The following is a 15,101-nucleotide window of genomic DNA, read 5'->3' as shown; positions in this document are numbered from 1 at the left end:
TATCATATTAGAATATTTGTGTTATTTTATAATATGAAAATTAAAAATCAAGATAATGGACTGTTTTTTATCATAGCCACCTATGCTACTAACTTATAACTTATAAGTAAACAATAGTCCACAAATAAGTTACACGTGATCAAAATAAGCTTATAGTCAACTTTATGAGTCATTTGGAATAACCTGTAATGTTTAGACGTTATAGCTATAGATAATACATATTAAATTCTTATTTTGAGAATAGGTACCTACTGTATGTATTTTTCTACCAATTATTTATTAATATATTATCAATTCTAGTTGCCGGGCGGGGTTTTGCATACTATTTGGGTTTTATTACGGTGTGTTTTTATCTTTTAAATGATAAACACTTTGATTGCTAAACGATATTGTTACCATAGTTTATATATTTTACCGATGGTGACCCTATAACAAAATCGATAAAAAACAAATCTATTAATCTGTCAGCTTTCATAAAGTATATAATATACAGTATGATTAATTTTTTATCGATTTTGTTGGAAAATTAAATCATTAATTTGAAAAATTAACGATTTTTAACCGACTTCCAAAAAAGGAGGAGGTTCTCAATTCGTCGGGATCTTTTTTTTTTTTTTTATTTTTTTTATTTTTTTTTTATGTATGTTCCCCGATTACTCAAAGACCCCTGGACCGATTTGGAAAATTTTTTTTTTGTTTGAAAGGGTATACTGTGCAGGTAGTCCCATATAAATTTGGTGAAGATCTGATGAATATCTTCGGAGATGGAGAACAGAACTCCTCAATGGATAAGAGCAAATTGCTCGCGATCACTGTAATAGCTTAGTAAACAGTAGGGTTTTAACTGGGCATAGCATATTATAGTACAGTGGGGCCACTAAAAATTGTGAAATAAAAAATTTTCAAAAGAAAAATAAAACCGACTTCAAAAACCAAAAACACTAAAAAGTAGAAAATAATTTTTGTTTAGCTACACATGTAATGTACCTAGGTATGAAGTCGGGCGAGCTTCACTCTTGGATTTCTAATTTTGTTTTAATATGCTCTTTTGAAAATTTTTTTGATACCTTGATTACATTTTTGCAACGTAGGGATGACAATTTTTTTTTTTTTTTAAAAAAAAGCCCATGACACTTGTTGATAATGTTTGTATGAATGTGTTAGCATGAGTGTGTTAACGAATCTCCCCCAGTGAAGAGTGACATAGGCACTTGTTACCCCGGTAAATCAAAGAATTTCCAGTTTCTACGCGATTGATATCACATAATATTTTGACCTTATTATTCTGCACGTGTTGTGTGGTCTATAAACCCTCGTTATTTTACCAATGATTGATACAAAATTGATATAATCTTATCTTGGTATTGCCCGCCAATGAAAAAACCTCATCTGGATATACCTAAGATAACTTTACAATAAAATAATAATATAATTTTTTTAAACCCAACTTTCTCAAGCTGAACTTTAATGAAAGCTTATATTAGAGTTTAGTTTTAATTTATTGTTTCTAGGGTTCCGGATCTCAAATTAAAAAAAGGAAACTTTTTAGGATCACTTCGTAGTCTGTCTGTCTGTACTCTAAATGTGCGTCTGTCGTGTCTCTCAAGAAACTTCTCTCTCTTCTCGTTGACCTAGCATCATGAAGGCTGAGAGGTAGGTTATATAGAACAAGTAAAGAAAAAAATCCGAAAACCGCGAATTTGTGTTTGAATTTTACATCACAAAAACAAAATGTGTTCATGAACAAATAATTAGTATTTTCGAATTTTAGGGTACCTCAAAAGGAAAAATGGAACGCTTAGAGGATCACTTTGTTGTCTGTCTGTTTGTCTGTCCGTCTGTTCGTCTGTCGTTTCTGTCAAGAAAACCTATAGGGTACTTCCCGTTGACCTAGAATCGTGAAATTTGGCAGGTGGGCAGGTCTTATGGCACAAACAAAGGAAAAAGTCCGAAAACTGCGAATTTGTGGTTACATCACAAAAAAAATTGAGATGTGTTAATAATAATCCCACCAAAAACATTTCATGTAAAAAGGTAGCCAAGACTCACAAGTTCATAATGTTTTCACTGTTAAAAAGTTATGAGATCTCTAGTAGAGCCAAGCCCCTAGCTGAGCTTAGATTTGTGCTGGCCATGGGACCTATCCCAAGTCCAAAGTAATATAGCTCTTAAATGTTCTTGACTGTATCACATTTATAACAATAAATAACAAATCAATAAGCTCTGATTCTACAAACCCTACATCTTGGTAAAAAAAGGACGGCTTGGCCGTTTAATGTTCCTAAAACTATTACATGACATAACATATTTTAAGGCCTTAAGGAATAGTTTGTTCGACAATTACTAATTTGTATTGTACTTCGTGATGGTCGCAGAAGCTACTCCGGGCTTAAATGTCATTTCAGATAAAAAATCCACGAACTGTAAACGGCCAAGCCGTACTTTTTTTACCAAGATATAGGGTTTGTAGAGTCAGAGCTTGTAAGTAGAGTGATTTGTTATTTATTGTTATAAATGTGATACAGTCAAGAACATTTAAGAGCTATATTACTTTGGACTTCGGATAGGTCCCATGGCCAGCACAAATCTAAGCTCAGCTAGGGGCTTGGCTCTACTAGAGATCTCATAACTTTTTAACTGTGAAAACATTATGAACTTGTGAGTCTTGGCTACCTTTTTACCTCTTTTATCGTTACCTCTTTTTTTCAAAGCTTTTATTCAACTTGCAATGTACTCGTGTGTAACTATGTTTGTTCGGGTGGAATCTTGCAACTCAATTTTGAAGCAGATATACCAAATTTCAGTCTTTTAGGACTTCAGGAAACACAGATACTTGGTACGTTTGATAAATCTGCCACGGACATCTTATCCTGAAAACTTTAGAATTCGAGCAACAGATTTTACAGATATGCATCTCATATACGGGAGGATGAAGGGGGACCCGATTTCTTAATTTATCTGTTGTTCATAATTCTTGAAATTCCTACTTAATGCCAAATTTCAGTCTTCTAGGACATCAGAAAGTACCCTAGAATTTGTGACTAGCGGTTCTGAATGTCGATGAATCTGAAACTATAAAAGCTAGACAATTGATATTCAGTGCGTTTAATGGATCTGCCAAGGACATCTTATCCTGAAAATATGAGCATTCTAGCGACAGAATTTACAGATTTGCTTTTCCCATAAGAGGCGTAGAGGGGGGGAAATTTCCAATTTCTTAATTTTCCTGTAGTTTGTATGCAATTTCTAGTCTACATACCAAATTTCAGTCTTCTAGGACTTTGGGAAGTACCCTAGAATTACAGACTAGAAGTTTTGACTGTCAATAAATCTGAAACTATAAAAGCTAGACAATTGATACTCAGTGCGTTTAATAAATCTGCCAAGGACATCTTATCCAGAAAATATCAGCATTCTAGCGAGAGAATTTACAGATTTGCTTTTCTCATAAGAGGCGTAGAGGGGGGAAATTTCCAAAGTCTTAATTTTTATGTAGTTTGTATACAATTTCTAGTCTACATACTAAATTTCAGTCTTCTAGGACCTCGGGAAGTACCTTAGAGGTTTTGATGATCATCAGTGAGGGACGAAATCGGCGTATTTTAGGTATCAATAAATCTGTAACCATAAAAGCTAGATATTTGATATTTGGTACATTTGGTAAATTTGCTGAGGACACCTTATACTGAAAATTTCAGCTTTCTAGCGTCATCCAGACCGAGGTTATGACGGGTCGAAAATACGGCGAAACACTTCGAGAAAAAGGTACGTAGCGCCCCGACCGCCGCGTTTGGCTCGTCTTGGCGGGGGCACTGCCGTGCCCCCTGATTAGAGTTTTCAATTTTCAAAGTAAGATAACTATACCAAGTGTGCTATTATATTATGAAAGGGCTTTACCTGTACATTCTAAAACCCTTTTTTTTTGCTGCATAATAGTTTTTGATTTATCGTGCAAAATATCGAAAAAAATACCCAAGTAAGTAACCCTCGGGGCGCGGGTCTGACTCACACTTGGCCGGTTTTTCACTTATTAGAGTATTATAGTAAGTATAAAAGAAATATTATCACTTTGACCTCACTTAACCCGCAACGAGCTGGTTAATATTATATAAAGTACTATATCCTTAAATGTACCACAAGTTGTGATTACTCGTCTGAGAACGCACATAGCCACGCGTAACCTTGCAAAACCAAACGTTAAAAATGTATTATTCATCCATTTTTGTTTCTAGTATAGTTATTGTTGTGATGTTTTTATCTGACAAAGTTACTGGGCGGTGCGTATTTATATTCTATTAATACTTGTAATATACCTTAAAACATAAATATTGTTTATAAGAAATAGTAATACTCAAAATAATTTTATTTGTAACGTTTTCCTTATAGCTGACGATGAATATTTTTTTGAGATGTTCATTCCTCACATATCAGATTTTTTGTAATATACTTACTATATTCTTTTCTTTGAAATTTAAATAAAATCATGTTTTAGAATATCACTACTGCATGCAAAATGTGTTTATTTGTTGGTTTAGTAAGTCCTTTACAATCATGCCGCAACGGAGCAGCAACGAATTAGCGTGATTTTTTGTATGGATATGTACATAGTTAAAGTCTTGAGAGTGGCACAAGCTACTTTTTATCCCGAAAAATCACACAGGTCCCACTGGATTTTTAAAACCTTAAATTCACGCGGACGAAATCGCGGGCATTATCTAGTATGTACTTAATATTACATCCAGTAGCCACAAATGAGTTCAATTTTGCTGCTTATTTTAATATTTTTTTGTCCCTAGTAATCCGTACGTAATAAAAGCAAGTGTTTTGTTCGTTGGTTTGTCCTTCAGTAACTTTTCAATGGAGCAACGGATTGCTATAATTTTTGGCGTAGATAGTGGAGTAGGTACGTTAAAAACCCGGAGTCACGTGTGAACTATACGTTAATTTAAACTACCTATCGCGCAAACGAAGTCATCTTGTATAATTAAAATGTATTTAACAGTTATTCCGTGAATGACCATAAATTAATATATGCTTATATATTAATTTTATATACTTAAGTAATTTATATACTTAAATAAATTTTATTTATATGAATAAAATATAAATAAGTTTTATAGACTTAATTAAATTAATAAATTGTTTTATCAATATTTCAGAAGCCAGCTCAACAGCAACCATGAAATGGTAGGTTTTGTACATTATTTGACTTTTTATTCAAAATATATTAACCTCAACATTATCAATCATCATCAACCGATCACCACCCACTACTGAGCACTTTAGAATGATAAGGGGTTTAAGCCATAGTCCAACACGCTGGCCAAATGCAGATTGGCAGACTTCACACATCGTTAGATTTGTGGAGAACTCTCTGGCAATGCAGGATTCCTCATGATAATTTTCGTCACCGTTAACAAGGGATATTTAATTGTAAGCGGTGATAGCCTAGTAGTTACGACGACGACCTCCTATTTGGGAGGTCTAGAGTTCAATCCCGGGGATGCACTTATAATTCTTCGAATTTACATGTGCATTTTAAGCAAAAAAAGTAGCTTTTTATAAAAATAACCAAGAACTAACCTGCGAATTTATTTAGTGAATTAATACGGAACTTTACAAAATGACGTTTCTGGTAAAGTCCTGAAATATTAGGTATTGCAACACTATTCATTTTAAATATAAAAATAATCCTGACTGACTGACTGACTAACTAAATCAATACTGCGAAACTGCGGGAGCGTGATTGCTAGTCTCTTGCTAGATATACATAATATTATATTGAACAAAATCTCCCGACCCAAAAAGAGGGGTGTTATAAGTTTGACGTGTGTATCTGTGTATCTGTCTGTGGCATCATAGCTCCTAAACTGATGAACCGATTTTAATCTAGTTTTTTTTGTTTGAAAGGTGGCTTGATCGAGAGTGTAGCTATAATCCAAGAAAATCAGTTCAGCCGTTTGAAAGTTATCAGCTCTTTTCTAGTTAGTGTAACCTTCACTTGTCGGAGGTGTTATAAATCTTTAATTTACACTTGTATCTATCTACTACAAGTTTTCATAACGTATAATTTATTTTTAGCCACGATACAAACGTCAAGTTGAAGTCACGGATATTGGAATTGGCAGTTATAGAAACAATGTCATAGATTTTGGCCCAAATACCAACAGTGCTCCACCAACTCAACACGGTGGATCCCAGCTTGAAGTATCACGCAGCAGATTCGATGCCAGTCCTCCTGCATACAATGACAACCCAACTAACCCAGAAACGCCACTTTCAAATCAGTATCATGGATCTACAATTAACATTGGACACGGAAATGATAACCTCAACATAGTAGATTTAAAGCCTAACACTAGAACTAGATCTGACGGAACATCTTTTTTGAGTGGAACTGATGTTTTTAATGTCGGTTACGGAGAAAATAATCGTAATCATATCTCTGTTGACGGCAGACAAATACAACCTATTGCGCCACTGTATAGTGACAACAGAACCCCTCAAACTCAAAGCAGCACCGGCAACCCCAACAATATTGGCGGCTATGGGACAAGAACTAGCAATAGTCCGGTCTACGTTAATGGCCAACCAATACAACCAGCACGTAATGATGGAGCCTGGAGCACATACCAAACAAACGGTCAAACAATACGCATTTTAAATACAGGTATTTGTTATCACCATGATTTTTCTAATAGATGAAACTCGTCATATATTATGCTTGACTTTTTTTCAATACAAGTTAGCCTTTGACTGCGATCTCACCTGATAGTAAGTGATGATGCAGTCTAAGATGGAAGCGTGTATGACAGTTTCATTAGGTCCATGCCCGTCATCTGTTTCTACAGGGCATCGTAGTGGAAAGCTAATTTGCTTGGCGGTACGGCTTTGCCAGTAGGGTGGTAACTAGCCACGGCCGAAGCCTCACCATAGACTATTTATTAGAAACTATAAATTCCCAAATTGCCCCTGCTGCGGATCGAACCCGAGGCCTCCCACTTATAAGACAACCAGGGGGGTTGTCAACGTTTAAGATTTAAAGGTGCAAAATTGAAAGATTTTAAATATTGTCTTATAATTTACTCTAATTAGAAGTAACTAATATGATTAGTTGATTACCCAAATCTTTCACCACACAAATCTAAGTAAGACATCTTGCTTATAAGGTGATAGTGTAATTTTTAACAATAATATTATTATTTATTACAGATTAACAGTATCCATGCAACCCGCTCGACAGCAAGCTGCCACTCAGTAGCATAAGTAAATAATATAGTACCTAGATCCAACTCTAAATAAAATGTCTTCGAATAGTAACAGGAAGTGCACAGCCGATAAATAGACGTACCTAATTGAAAACATTGTATGCCATGTCAGCACAAATAGCGCAAATTAAAGCCATATTAAGACAGAAAGCGGCAAGACTAAACATGAAATTACAGTAACATTGAAATTAAATCCAATTTTTCTAAAATGTTAAATAGTAAATGTTTTGAATTGTAAAATTCTTAATGCCATGGCCAGTTCAACCGAAGATTTTGTTTAAGATTTTGTAATTAAATGATGCTCACAATTAGAATAGAATAAATAGAATATCTATATAATATGGTGTACCTATGTATTAAACTCTAATTTTGAAGCCCAGGACTTAGTAATTTAATTGTTTAATTGTAATTTAATCGTGCTCAAATAGATAAAAAACATTGTTCTTACAAAAAAAAGTTATAACACAAGGTCAGAATGAATTGTGGTAATGTATAGAAATGTTGACGAAAGTGTTGCTATAAGTGAGATAAGGTTACAGTATTGAATAAGAAACTTCTATAAGAGTGCACTATTGTACAGGGTGTAATTAAATCCATTAGAGGTTGTTTCATGATTCTGACTGCATCTATGACAATATTATAATCTGTTTATAAGCAAAAATCATTCATTAATTCATTATGGCTGTTTCATGAATTTTTGTATATTATTGTTTATAGTAATATTTTTTAGATTTGTAATCATGAAACTAGATAACAACATGCTCTACAAAACATCAGGGATTTTTAATTATACCCTCTAGATAATATTATTTAATAAATTAATAAAAATTTAATATTGTTCTTAAATACTTATCTTAAATACGTTATATGCGTTTGTAAATAATACTTAATTTTGTAATTTGAACCAATAAGTAATTGACACAAAAAAGCACAAGGTAGGGTAGGTACATACATTAAGCTATCAATTTTTGGTTATTATATTTGTTTTTCTAATGCGGCACATTTAATTTTTATTATTTGTTTATTTGTTCTGTTTGGTTGTTCGGTGTTGTAAAAATAGCTTATGTATATCTTAAACTTACTTATATTTAATTTTATAATGATAACTATTGTGTCAATGTTTAAATAAAATATTATTACTTGTAATAAAATAGACTTTTACTATATACATCAAAATATACCAATATTCTTATTTAATATTGTGCAGGAGCTAGAGCGAGTTGAATGTAGATACAGAATATTTTATATAATATGCTTTTCATGAGCATACTTTCACAATTTAAAAAAATCTTTTAAAATTATACTCATGAAAAAAAGTTACAAGTGAAAAAAAGCGTGGACTTGACGATGATGATGATCCAGCTGCAATCACTTTTTTTTCTCTCGTCTGTACACATATTAGCCAAAGTCAGGTTTGTAGTTATTTACAAGTTAGAGAAACTATGTAAGTATGGACTTCGTCTGTGCCGGCGCGGCGCTCGCCGACACACGCCGCCGCCTTTAGAGCGCTTCCCAGTCAGTTCCACCACCAAAAAACACCAGTGAAACACAAAAACCGGCATATTTACTCAAACATAATATACGAGAACATGGCATAATACCATAGATAATACTGTATTCAAGTCTTGAAAAGAGCAATCCCCATGTTTCTTGCTGGTTCTTCTGGATTTTCCGAACCCATTGTAATCTACAATGGGTTCAACTACTCATTCTACAATTTGACTTACTACACAGTACAATACCAAATTTATAGCACTGAATAGAAGAAAAATTTCATTCAATTAACTTTTACAAAGTAGTTTCAAAGCTAACTCAAAGACTATTTTTTTCGATATTGCTGCTTAATACAATGTTGCAATTTTTTTTATTACAGATCAAAAACCATTAAATTCGATATTGTCAACGGATTTGTTTTAAAGGTTCGAGTGGCATATATTTTAAACGAAAAAAATTGACCTAACCGGTGTTATATATTAGAACAAGTGTAAATTAAACATTTATAACACCCCCGACAAGTGAAGGTTACAGTAATAACTAGAAAAGAGCTGATTACTTTCAAACGGCTCAACCGATTTTCTTGGATTATAGCTAAGAACACTCTCGATCAAACCACCTTTCAAACCAAAAAAATTAAATTAAAATCGGTTCATTAGTTTAGGAGCTACGATGCCACAGACAGATACACAGACACAGTCTCGCGCACCGAGGGTTCCGTACTTGGATATCTATTCCGACATTATACACGATAAATCAAAAACTATTATGCATTAAAATAAATAAAAATCTGTCTTAGGATGTAAAGGTATATGATACTTGGTACTACCCACTTGGTACACTTATCTTCCTTTCAAAATTGAAAATACTAATTAATTATTTATTTGTTCATGAACACAATTAATTTTTTTTAATGATGTAAACACAAATTCACGGTTTTCGGATTTTTTCCTTTACTTGTGCCAGTAGTAGCTTAGTTGATGCCCGTGACTTCGTCCATGTGGAATTAGGTTTTTTCAAAATCCGGTGGGAACTCTTTGATTTTCCCGAACAAAAAGCATTTAGTCTTTATCCATCCCTCACGCAATGCAAACTACCTCTGAATGTCAAAATCGTTAAAAGGGATGGGTCGTGAATAGTAGATAGATGATATTAGTCGGGATAAATGAAAACGAAAATGAAAATGACCCTTATTTTAGGTAGGTACCTATACATTATTTATACATAATGAAACTGACAGGATAAATAGAAATCGCAACAATCAATAGTTACCTACTTCTTTTAGAAGTTAAAAAAGGTTGTCATGACTTCGTTCAAGAACTATTTATTTAGACTATCGTACTATCGTCTAGTGACAAAATCCGATGCGAGTAGGTATTTTCAAAAATGCTATCTGTTTCACGATATCGGAGAAGGCAGCGAAGTGTGCTCGTACGTTTTAATTTTAAAGAATGTTGCTTATGTTAAATGTTACTAGCGTCTAATCTCTATCGCGATAGAGATTAGACGCTAGTACCAAGAACGAGCACAGTTCTTCATTATATGTATCTACAACATTTCTAAAAATTATAAAAATTGTATTACATTTACGGGGAGAAAAACGTTATCGCTTTTTGTATGAAAACACTACTACTAACTGTGTACTTTTTTATAATAAGCTTCCAGAAGATATATTGGGGATGTCTCCCAGGGGAGTTCAAAGTTTTCGTAAAACGTAAACTGATCGGAAAATCCTATTGTTCCTATTGTTGTGGGCTCTTCTCAGACTTCGGCGCGTTTGGAACCCTCGTAGCTTTAGTTTTAAGTTACGTAATTAATTATCACCACTATATCGTACAAATTTAACAATTTCGACCATCAAAAAGAGAACAATTGTACCTACTTTGAATAAATGATTTTGACTTTGACTTTACTACTAATATACACTGTACAACTAACTAGACGATCCTCTTTAATAGTAATACTGTAGTTATTATTAAAGTAGTAGAGTATAAGTAGTTGCAGTAGTAGATATAGTGTTTTAAGTCCCATTTACAAAAGTGATGAATATGTAAAAGCTTTATCGGAAAGAATTATTTCCATATTGTATTTCAAAATCAACTACCTAAATATCAAAAATGGATACGTTTAGACTACACAAATACACATGTAGTACGAGTATATAATAATTTTCGGAACTTAGATGCAAAAGCTCATCTCCTAGCTTTATCAACTGTTTTAAGTATGTTCACATATCTACATAGTATTTTAAGAAAACAATGTATATTGTTTGGGTTTTCACATAATAGAGTATTATAGTATAGTAGACACATTATCATTTTGACCTCACCTAACCCGCAACGAGCTGGTTAATATATAAAGTACTATATTCTTGCATGTACCACAAGTTGTGATTACGCGTCTGGATAGACACGTAACCACACGTACATAATCTTGCAAAACCAAATGTTAAAAATGTATTGCTCATCCATATTTCTTTTTAGTTTGATTTTGATAATATTTTTATCTGAAAAAGTTACCGGACGGTGCGTATTTATATGCTATTAAACTAGTAATATACTTTAAATCAGTAATATTTTCTGTAACAAAAAGTATAACTCAATTTAATGTGAATGTTTTCCTTATAGCTGACGATGATTAAATTTTTTAAGATGTTCTTTTCTCACTTAAACTGCGCTTAATGGATTGAATTGTGATTTAAAATGGATGTTAATTTTTTTTATATATTGTGTACTTTTTGTATTGTGTGTATTGTGTCCAGAAATTTTCCGCATGGATAATAATATAGTCCTGAAAGTGACACAAGCTACTTTTTATCTCGGAAAATCGTACATATCCCACGGAATTTAAGAAAAAAATCCATGGGACTCAATCGCAGGCATCATTTAGTTTAATATAACAAGCAGTAGCCACAAGTGATTTTGATTTTTTCTGCTTCTTTGAACAATTCGTGTATCCCTATTAAGCCAGAGCATCGGAGCAACGGATCGATGTCATTTTTAATATAAAAAGTAGATATAGTTAAAGACCTGGAGAGTGAGATTGGCTCCTTTTTATCACAAAAGTGTATGTAAAAGCAAATTCATGTGTAAATTACTCGTAGATATACGGATATTCAAACAAACTTTACCCACGCAGAAGAAATCACGGGCATCAACTATTTTAGATAAACATTAATTTTATTTCACAGATAAACGACAGTAAATAATATAGTACTTCATCTTATGCTTATAGACTTAATTAAAATTAATAAATTGTTTTTTACTTTTTTCAGAAGCCAGTTCAACGACAACTATGAAGCGGTAGGTTTTATAATTTATGTGACTTTTTAATATACCATTCAAAATATGTTGGCATCATTATCATCAGTCATCATCCATTATCATCACCCATTGCCACCCACTTCTGAGTACGGATCTTCCTTTAGAACGAGAATGGGTTTAGGCCATAGTCCACCAAACTGGCCAAGTTTAGATAAGCAGAGTTCATACATCTTGAAAACATTATGGAGAACTCTCAGGTAATGCAGGTTTTCTCACGATATTTTTCGGTGTGTGATATTAAATTGCTAATAACAAAGCAGTCATAGCAAAGTAGTAGGCTTCCTATTTGGGGACTTAATGTCAGGCATGCACTTATAACTTTTCGGAGTTATATGTGCGTTTTTAGCAAAAAAAGTACATATTAGGATTTTATAAAAAATATTAAGACCTAATCTTTGCATTGAATCAGTGGGTTGATATGAAACTCGAAATATAAGACACTAGCAACACTTATTTATGTGACTTTTTAATATACCATTCAAAATATGTTGGCATCATTATCATCAGTCATCATCCATTATCATCACCCATTGCCACCCACTTCTGAGTACGGATCTTCCTTTAGAACGAGAATGGGTTTAGGCCATAGTCCACCAAACTGGCCAAGTTTAGATAAGCAGAGTTCATACATCTTGAAAACATTATGGAGAACTCTCAGGTAATGCAGGTTTTCTCACGATATTTTTCGGTGTGTGATATTAAATTGCTAATAACAAAGCAGTCATAGCAAAGTAGTAGGCTTCCTATTTGGGGACTTAATGTCAGGCATGCACTTATAACTTTTCGGAGTTATATGTGCGTTTTTAGCAAAAAAAGTACATATTAGGATTTTATAAAAAATATTAAGACCTAATCTTTGCATTGAATCAATGGGTTGATATGAAACTCGAAATATAAGACACTAGCAACACTTACCTATTGCATATAGTAATATAAAAAAGAAAAGTTCTGACTCACTCACTAACTGACTCATCAACACCTAGCCAAAATGGTTGGACCTAGAAAGCTAAAATTTTGCACAGGGATGTTTCATATATAAGTAACTTCGTATATAAGTAAGTAGATGCTTCGTAGATAAGTAACAAAGCCAGATTTTTCAAAATTTGTACGGGAGCGAAACCGCGGGTGGTTGCTAGTTGCTAGCTAGATAATTAAATAATGAACAAAATCGAACAAAATATGATATTTTAACTATACTATTGTACAAGTTTTGATAACGTATACCTAATTTATTTTTAGCCACAATACAAACGTCAAGTTGAAGTCACGGATATTGGAAATGGCAATCACAGACACAATGTCATAGATTTTGGCCCAAATGTCAATAGTGCTGGTCCCACTCAACACGGTAGATCCCAGCCTGATAACAGATTTGGTGATAGTCCTCTGACGTACAATAACAACCCAACTAACCCAGGAACACCACGTCCAAATCAGTATCTTGGATCTACAGCTAACATTGGACATGGATATGATAACCGCAACACAGTATCACTAAATACCGACCCTAGAACCCTTCAAACCCAAAGCAGACCTTACAATACTAGAAATAATGGTGGAACATCTTTTTTGAGTGACGCTGGTCTTTTCAATGTTGGCTATGGCATAAATAATCATAATCAGATCCTTGTTAACGGCCGACCATTACAACCTGCTGCACCAGTGAATAGTGGCAGCAGAAACCCTCAAACAGAAAACAGAGCTAGCAATCCCAGCAATAATGGTGGCTATGAAACAAGAACTAGTACTAGTCCGGTCTACGTAAATGGCCAACCAATACAACCAGTACGTAATGATGGAGCCTGGAGCACATACCAAGCAAATGGTGAAAATATACACATTTTAAATACAGGTAAAATTAATTGTAATTAACATGATTTTTAATAGATACAACTTGTCACACGTGATTGCTTGACTAAGATTTAAAAGGTGCCCACACAAATAGTCTATTATGTAAGAAATCTTATAAGGCGATACTGTATTTTAACAATAATAATATTACTACAGATAAACAGTATCCCCGCTTGTGCATGCAACCCGCTTGATAGAAAGCTGCCGCTCAGTAGCAAAATTAATTATATAGTAGACTAGCACGAATTTAACGAAAAATCTTTTAAATATCTCCTTTTGAATAATTGCAGGAAGTTCACAGCCGATAAACAGAGGTCCTCAATTGAAAACATTGTACGCCGTGTCAGCACAATTAGAGCAAATTAAAGCACAATTGAGACAAGAAGCGGCAAGACTAAACATGAAATTACAGTAACATTGAAACTGATTAAGGATATTCAAAACCCCATTGCTAAAATGCTAAACAGTAAAAGTTGTAAACAGAAAAAAATTTAAGATTTTCCTTTAGCCACTTGTAATGTAATGATGCTCACAATAATTTTAATCTAATTGTGCTCAAATAGTCATAAAACATTGTTATTACAAAAAAAGTTGTTGTTATAACAGAATGTGAGTGAATTGTTGTAATGTATGGGTACTGTTAAAGAAAGTTGTTAGTTGTATGAGAAAAAAGGTCTTATTGAACAACCAACTTCCATTGGAGAGCACTATTGTACCAGGTATAATTAATAAATAATTTAAATAATAAATAATGAATTGAGTAGCGGTTGTTTCATAATTATTCTGACTGCGTCTATGACAATAATGTAATCTATTTATATGCCAAAATCTTTCATTGTGGCTATTTTATGAAGTATTATAGTTTACAGTAACTGCAATATATATTTTTTTGATTTGTAATCATGAAACTACATAACAACATGCCATGAAAATCCTCAGTGATTTTTACTTACATCCTTTAGGTAACTTATTTAATAATACCCTTAAATACCTACATATTTTAATTGCGTTATATACGATTGTAAATAATGCTTGCAGTAAAAGTTACTTTTCACACCACTCGCTCCAGAATGCCTTATTACTGACCTGTTATTCTAAAGGTAATCTAAGTCATTACATTCCTATGATGCAATAATAATGCCGGGCAATAATGTTGTATAAAAAG

At 33.3% G+C, this 15,101-nt stretch overlaps 1 protein-coding gene and 1 long non-coding RNA gene across 5 annotated transcripts; one reads left to right on the top strand and one right to left on the bottom strand.

The window, feature by feature from the left end:
- The first annotated feature begins 4,144 nt into the window (after positions 1–4,144).
- On the top strand, positions 4,145–14,870 carry LOC123866394 (uncharacterized protein DDB_G0286175-like). Of its 4 annotated transcripts, none has more exons than XM_045907931.1 (4): positions 4,145–4,277; positions 5,160–5,187; positions 13,325–13,937; positions 14,227–14,870. In XM_045907931.1, the coding sequence occupies exons 1-4, from the start codon at positions 4,204–4,206 to the stop codon at positions 14,349–14,351; spliced, it is 840 nt and encodes a 279-aa protein (XP_045763887.1). In that variant the 5' UTR covers positions 4,145–4,203; the 3' UTR covers positions 14,352–14,870. The 4 variants fall into 4 exon arrangements, with proteins under 4 accessions (XP_045763887.1, XP_045763888.1, XP_045763886.1 ...); XM_045907932.1 differs by lacking the exon at positions 13,325–13,937 and adding an exon at positions 6,082–6,670; XM_045907930.1 differs by lacking the exons at positions 4,145–4,277; positions 5,160–5,187 and adding exons at positions 11,131–11,287; positions 12,037–12,064.
- LOC123866404 lies at positions 12,321–13,318 on the bottom strand. Its single transcript, XR_006796185.1, has 3 exons — positions 12,972–13,318; positions 12,627–12,628; positions 12,321–12,525 (listed from the first exon to the last, which is right to left on the bottom strand). It is a non-coding gene; the product is annotated as an uncharacterized LOC123866404 (long non-coding RNA).
- Positions 14,871–15,101: the final 231 nt, after the last annotated feature.

Source organism: Maniola jurtina, chromosome 6 (assembly GCF_905333055.1).
Source record: "Maniola jurtina chromosome 6, ilManJurt1.1, whole genome shotgun sequence".
In the NCBI taxonomy this organism is placed as follows: domain Eukaryota; kingdom Metazoa; phylum Arthropoda; class Insecta; order Lepidoptera; family Nymphalidae; genus Maniola; species Maniola jurtina.
The sequence above is the reverse complement of the archived record's forward strand: the minus strand, read 5'-3'. Positions and strand labels throughout refer to the sequence as shown.